The sequence below is a fragment of the Manis javanica genome, chromosome 2 (genome assembly GCF_040802235.1).
Source record: "Manis javanica isolate MJ-LG chromosome 2, MJ_LKY, whole genome shotgun sequence".
Lineage (NCBI taxonomy): Eukaryota > Metazoa > Chordata > Mammalia > Pholidota > Manidae > Manis > Manis javanica.
This window is the reverse complement of record NC_133157.1, coordinates 47,144,729-47,152,012: the sequence shown is the minus strand read 5'-3', so window position 1 is coordinate 47,152,012 and position 7,284 is coordinate 47,144,729. Positions and strand designations below refer to the sequence as shown.

General features: G+C 40.6%; 1 protein-coding gene across 1 annotated transcript; it reads right to left on the bottom strand.

Annotated features, from left to right (window-relative positions):
• Positions 1-4,040: 4,040 nt before the first annotated feature.
• On the bottom strand, positions 4,041-4,598 carry IFNB1 (interferon beta 1). The gene has a single exon (XM_017669136.2). The coding sequence runs from the start codon at positions 4,596-4,598 to the stop codon at positions 4,041-4,043; it is 558 nt and encodes a 185-aa protein (XP_017524625.1).
• Between the last annotated feature and the right edge of the window lie 2,686 nt (positions 4,599-7,284).

Sequence of the window (7,284 nt, the reverse complement as noted above, 5' to 3'; positions counted from 1 at the left end):
TGCTAAGTGAAATAAGCCAGTTATAAAAGACATATATTACATGATTCCACTTATATGAGGTAGCTAGAGTAGTCAAATTCATACAGACAGAAAGGAGAATAGTGGTTGCCTGGGCTGGAGCAGGGGAAATGGGATGTTAGTGTTTAATGAGTGTAGAGTTTCAGTTGGGGAAGATGAAAAAGTTTTGGAAATGGATGGTGGTGATAGTTGCACAAATATGCCACAGAACTGTACCCTTAAAAATGATAAAATGGTGAATTTTATGCTATGTATATTTTACCACAACAAACAAAAGAAAAATACATTCCTTGAGCACTGAACTTTGTATCTGCAACTTGCAGTGCACATGGTTCAAGTATACAATTCACAAAGAGCTCCAAGCTTTTCAGATTTCTAGCATGTGAGGATACTGATCAATTTCTTGGGCAACTTTTTAAAAAATGAATGACTATTGTGAATGTGACATAAAAACTTTTAACAGTCTAACTGCTGACAATGATGAATTTAGACTCAAAGATAATTTTTCTTCTCTAAGGGCCTATGGATTTAACCTTATCTTGGAATTTTATTCAGAGATCTTAGAACATCAAACCATATATGTTGATTTGATGCTTTGCCTTCACTTTACTTATTCATTTATTCTCAAATAAGTAAATAAGTATATATATACTTTCAAAGAGCTTTAATGAAGCATAATTGGCATAAAGTGTACATATTTCAATGCTTTGATAACTTTGACATATGTATAGAGACCTGAAACCATTACCACAATCAAGGTAGTAAACATATCCACATTATGCCATTTAAGCAAAAGAACAGCCATGAAGAAGGCTTTTGTATCCCCATGTGCTTATTTGCCATGCATGTATTTATTTCTTTGGTGTGTCTGTTCAAAGAAAGCACCCATTTTTAACTGGGTTATTTTCTAATGGTTGAATTTTGAGAGTATTTTTTGAAATGTATTCTGGATTCAAGTCCTTTATCAGATATGTGATTTGAAAATATTTCCTCCTAGTCTGTAGGATATTCTTTCCATTTTCTTAAGAGTATCTTATGAACAAGTCCCTGCATCAGATATATCTAAGTGCCTAAAAGTGCCTAAATATCAGCTTTGTTAACTGCAGAAAGTACCATTCAGATGTGTACTTACATTACCCCGTTTATCTACATGCCCATTTAATTCGGCAATATTTATGTATTTACATGTAATTCAGATGTTTGCCAGGGCCTTCTGACTGCTTAAGAGTTAGGTAACACTTCCACCTCCTAATCTACGTCTCTGGAAACACAGTGTCATCTCCACAGTTTCCTTGGATCCCTAAGAAGGAAAGTGGCTCAAATTAGTGAACCCACTAGTTTGGTTCACATATGGATGTCTTGTTTCCCTATACAAGTTCAAACACAGACCTGGACAATCTATAATTTCTGCACTCATAGGGTCTTGGTGTGGGTAGCCATTCCTACTGAGGGTTTAAAGGAGATGAGGAGAGGGTTTCATCACAACACTGCACATAATTTCAAGTCACATGTAAGACATCTTTGTTCTTCAAACCACCAGAAATTGTTCCCTGCTGCCTTCTTTCAGGGAGCATCACAGCTCCAGACCGTCTGGTGTTTTCTCTGCGTCCCCGTCCTCCTAAGAAACAGAAACACAAAAACATGCTATTGCATGTTGTACTGTCCTTTGTGTTGTCACATTCATAGCCTCAGTATCTCAGCTTGTATCTCAGAAGACTCACTGGGTATTTTTCTAAACAATGCATGCCCTTCTTGCAAGGTATTCTGGTCCAGCTAAAATAATAACTTTACCCCTCATGTGTAGCTATCTATTTAGCATATTCAAATACACTTGCACATTTGCCCTAGGCTCCCTCATCTTTATTGGGATTAATATTAATTATCATTTATCATTTACTGGTGCAGGATATACTTTTGATATCCTGGAGGGGCTGGCATTCTCAGCTGTGGCACAGTTATTTATAATTCTGCAGAAGAAGCCTCTCCTCTGGCCTCCAGCCTCCAGCACACACACAGAGCAGATCTTTCTAGGGCTATTCCAGCCTCTAGATTTCTGGGCCAGCTCAGAGGTGGGCAGAAAGGGTGCACTGCTGAGAGAGACTTCGTCAGCATCTTCTTGGCTGTTCTAGCCACCGCCTATTACTCTGCTTATTTCTGTGTGCTGATCTTGTATTGGACTCCTGGGCAAGAGGAAAGAAGGCTATGGAAGGGCTTCTGGCAGAGCTAGCTGTGGCACAGGGGACTATGAGAGGCTGTAGGCAGACAGAAGGTGTATTGTTGTTCAGGGCACTTTGACTGGCTTGGGAGCACAGCAGCCAACCCACCAACCAAGATGGCACTTTGTGATTCCACCCCCCATGTGTTACCCTCCTTGAGTCAAAAGAAGGAGCCCTGAGTTCATTGTATGCACAATTATGTTTTCACTGAAACTCTTGACTGACAGATTTCTTCTCAAGGCTGAATTCCTTAAAGGGAACTCAGACTATCTGCACCACTTTCAGAGAAAATGCCTAGATACATTGTATGCCTAAAGACATACAGTTCTTCCTTTTTTCCTTTTTTAAACCTCCATGCACTAGTTATGTGCCCTCGGGGCAGTTACTAAACCTCTTTGAGATTTAGTTTCCTGACCTGTAAAACCCAACAATGTAATTGTGCCTACCTAAGGGGTGCTTATGAAGAGGACTAAATCCAGTAACAGACATAAGAACTCAACAAAGCACCTGACTGGCAGATGCCAATGATAGTGACAGTCATAATACTCCAAGTCCCCAAGGGGTCTCCAAGTCCCCAAGGGGTTCAGTACAAACACAGAAAATCCCGGCCAGTTGGCACATTGCTGGCCAGGTGTCCGAAGAGCTCCTAGGAAAACCTCATTTTCCCAGTATAAACCCTGAGAAAAGTCAGTGCCCTCACTATCCCACCTGAATTTCCCTTTCTCCCATACTGCTTGGTTTTTCATTTAATCCGCAGCACCTGTCCTGGATTTGGCTTTCAGGAGTGTGTAGCCTCAGAGATGCAGAGAGCAGGAAAAGCAAACAGGATTCTCCTGGAATCTGTATGACCAGGGCAGGTGGACCAGGAGCAGACTTGTTTTTCTAGAAAAAGATGGGGAGAGAATCCAGCCACATGGCTGAGGTATAAAGCAGAGTTCTTTCTCCCTCTGGTGTCTGTGCCCTGGAAGCAGATAGAAACCCCAGACCCTCTAAGACACCCACACATTTTGGCTGTCCCATGAGGAGCACTATAAAGGTACTGCTACTGAACAGTGTCACAGAAGTGCCTAGGACTTCTCAGCCTTAGGCTTGCAGCCGGCCACATAAAAATGTTTAAAATCTGCAGGATTGGCGTTAGGGGGAAGCAGAGCATCCTGCAGATAATAGTGATGAGATTAGGACATACACAACCTGCAGATAATAGTGATGAGATTAGGACATACATAAGAATGGAGATTTTCCTCTAGTTAGCATGTAGCCAGTCAAATCCTAACTTCAGGGCCAGAGAGTCTGTGGCACAGGGTGGAAGCACTGGGCACCCCTCATTCTAGTTCCACCACCTGCCTATCTCTTGCATTTGAATTCTGTAGAGGCTGAAGTCACATTTATTTTCCTAAAAGGCTCAGGTCCCATTAGCATTTCTTACTTTGTATATTCCACGTGGCTTCCTTGGATTTTAAATTCCTTGAAGTTAAGAGAGACAGAAATTATACCACTTTGCAGGTACATTTTACAAAGAACATCTACTAGGTGGTCTGCCATTTTTAATGTGGATGGTTATATGAATTAAGTTGAAGTTAAAACTGCCATGTTGACTTTTTGTTTCATAACTAATTTATTTTCCAAGATAAATACTTAAATAAATAGAAAAATAAAAATCTATAAATTAATTTTTAAAAATGTTGAAGTCTTTAACTGTCTTTTCAAATGCAGTCCATTAGCTGTCAGTCACTTATAGAGCCCCCGCTGGTCAAAGAATGCCTGAAGTCATTGTCAGCATTGTCCACTTCCACAGGCCGAAGGTCTTCAGTTTAGGAGGTAATTTGTAAGGCTATCAAGGAAGGAAAAGTTCCTGAGGACCTCCACCTGGACTACTGTCCAGGCACACCTGCTGTACTCCTTTGCCTTCAGGTACCGCACGAGCCGTAAGTAGTATCTCTTCAGGTGCACGATGGTCATGTTTTCCCAGAAGTTTTCCTCCTCTGTGGATTCCTCCAGGATTGTCTCCAGATGGTTCATCTGCACATAGAGTTCACTAAGGAGGTTCTCAACCACGGTCTCATTCCATCCAGTTCTTGAGAAATTTCTTCTGAAGATACCAAAGATCTGCTGGAGCATCTCGTGGATGACCAGTACGGCGTCCTCCTTCTGGAACTGCTGTGATCGCTCAATCTCCTCAGGGGCCTCGAAGTTCATCCTGTCCTTGAGGCAATATTGAGGGCTTCCATTCAACTGCCGCAGGAGCTCCACACACACCAAACTGCTGCTTCTTAGTTGGAATCGAAGCAAGTTGTAGCTCCCAGAAAGAGCTGTAGTGGAGAAATACAACAGGAGAGCGACTGGGAGGATATACCTGTTGGTCATGGTGAATACCCGAACAGCTCTGCCTCTGATGACTTAAGGGCCAGAGCACAGGCTCCAGGGCTTTGCAGTGAGAATGTCCTTCCTCCATGAGAATGGGCTATTTATACAAGATGGTCCTCCACTCTCTCTATTTCAGAGGAATTCCCCACTTTCAGTTCTCCCTTTCAGTTTTCCTATGTCATTTAAATTAGTAGTAGTCTCTAAAACCTTGTTCTTTAAGCTCCTATTTTTATGTATATCAGGAAAAAATACAAATTGTGAGGGTTTTTAATGTTTTGTAAGGTTTCAGTGAGTTGCTACTCTTTAAAAATAAGCCAGATCATTTAGAATGCTGTTATTACAAAGTTCCTTCATTTGGCAAAGGTTTTTTTTTTCTTTTTTAGTATTATAAATTTTTTTTGTCTCTGTAAGAGAGTTTTCTTTTTCATAAGAATTAGATTTAATCCCCAGTTATACTATAACAAAATAATAGGTATATGCAGTTTATTATTTTTTTAAAAGATACTTACTTCTTTTCTATGTAAAATGGAATAATGTTAAAATTAAGTTATCTGAGTATTTTTTGTAGGGCCTTAACCATATACAGCAAGACGTCACATAGCATTATTGGCCTTATTTACTGTTTTATCTGGCAATCTCAACTACCCAGAATATAACTGAAAACAAAGGATTAAGCAATACCTCTAAGCAGATAAAATGAATGTAATGTGGGCCATCCGTGAAAGCTCATATTTCCCCTTTGGAGGCCTATATGACAATTACTGAGGGCTGACATATTCTTATTTTGTACATCTAACAAATCTAAATGTCTGAATTTTCCATTCTCATGCAAAAATATACCGCAAATTAGAAAGCAGCCTAGAAGAAAAATGGGAGGAAAAAAATCAAGCAATGAGGAAATGTTACTGTCGAGGCACATGGTCTCACCTCAATATTTTGAAGGCCATTTTTTTTGTTAGAGTATAGTAACTGTTTTTCATAAGAGAGGAATCAGTAAAAAAAAAAAATCACATTATGATTTTTTAATCCTGCTTATGTAGGCAGGGAAACATGATACATTTTTAAAGATTTCAATACAAAAACAAGTTATAAAAATCATGATATTTAAAGTTATGATTTTCAGTTTTCAGAAAACCTTGCATTGTCTTTCAACCTTAATTTATGGAACCCCCACAAGTGCAAGGAACAGCATGGGCAGCTGCAGACTGTAAACCTCACTTTCGTGGATCATACAGTTAAGTAGGGGAGAAGAACTTTAATCAAAGAAAAACACAAAAGGAAAAGCAACAGTGACCAGTTGGAGAGGAGAGGTTCTGTGAGTTCCCAAGACAGGGGGACATGCGTAGTAGGAGAGGTCAGAGAAGACTGCCCCGAGACAGCAACTGGAGCTGAAGCCAGAAAGAACATCAGATGGGACTGCATGTGTGATGGCTTTGTGGTGGGAGGATGCATGACAAGGGCAAAGGACTGTGCTAAAGACTACTGTGACCCGTAAGTGGTCAGAGAATGGTCAGAGAGAAGGCCAGAAAGCAGGTGGGAGCCAGACAGCACAAGGTTTGTGAGGCCATGTTAAGAAGTTTTTCTTTATCTTAAGAGCAGCAGGAGGCAAGGAAAGATATTAGGTAGGGTGGAGTAACTGATAAGGTATTAGGGAGAAAAAAAAATCACTCTCTCAACAGTAAGCAATAAGTAATGGAAGAAGGGCAGAATGGATGCAGGCAGAAAAGGGGATTTACCAGTATTTTAGACCAGGGGACTGTGGTGAAGAAGGCTGAATTCAGTTATGTGAAATCTCTCATTTCCTGAGAACATCAGATTCAAAGACTTCAAGAAATTCTCCACCATTTTGCAGATAGCTGCAGCAGTGCTTTTGGTTATGATGATTTCAATATATGCTGAATGCACAGGGACATTACTTCTGTAACAAATTGAGCAGAGGCTGGTAGTATCTGGGTAAATGTGGATTTTTAAACCTAGAGCAAACCTAAGCTCCAGGCTTCCCATCATCAATAGGGAACTTGACAATATGCTCAACATATCTCCCAAATATCCTTTCATTCCTAGTCCTTCTTAGTTGGCTGTATGTAATCAGCTCTCCCCAGAAGGGATTATCTATTGATGACATCTGAAGTATTCCTAAAAAGACTACTTGTGTTTGAACTGTGCCGATGCAATGCCTCCTAAATGGGGTAGAGAGGAAGCAATTTATCCTTCCTTCTAAACTAGAGAATTGGGAAAGATACAGCATCACTCAATCAAATGAGTGAAGAATATTGAGAGTTGAAAAGATGCAGCAAACAATCCAAAAAATACAGGGATGAGATTCTGGGAAGGTGGCAGTGGTGGCAATATAGTTTTGAATTTCCCTGAGTCCTCACACAAAAAAAAATAGACATAGCAACTTGATAGAAACCTAAACTCCATTTAACATAAAACTGGGAGACATGGAACCACAAAATGCAAGCAGCTGAAGACAAACCCCCAAATGACACAAGACCTTCCTGGTAGCATTGATCATGTTGGAGAAAGCAGGGGAAAGCAATGGACCTGAGAAGCCCAGGCAGCCAAGAGGTAGTTACTGGAAAGCCATCCAGGCCAGTCTGAGAACAGCAGATGGACCTAGGTGGGATTTTGCCCTCGCAGGATCTGGTGACTGGGAGGGGCCTCAGGAAGTTCTGACAGGTAA

Excerpts from the sequence above, each read along its gene's own strand:
- IFNB1 (XM_017669136.2), bottom strand. The coding sequence starts at position 4,598 with ATGACCAACAGGTATATCCTCCCAGTCGCTCTCCTGTTGTATTTCTCC.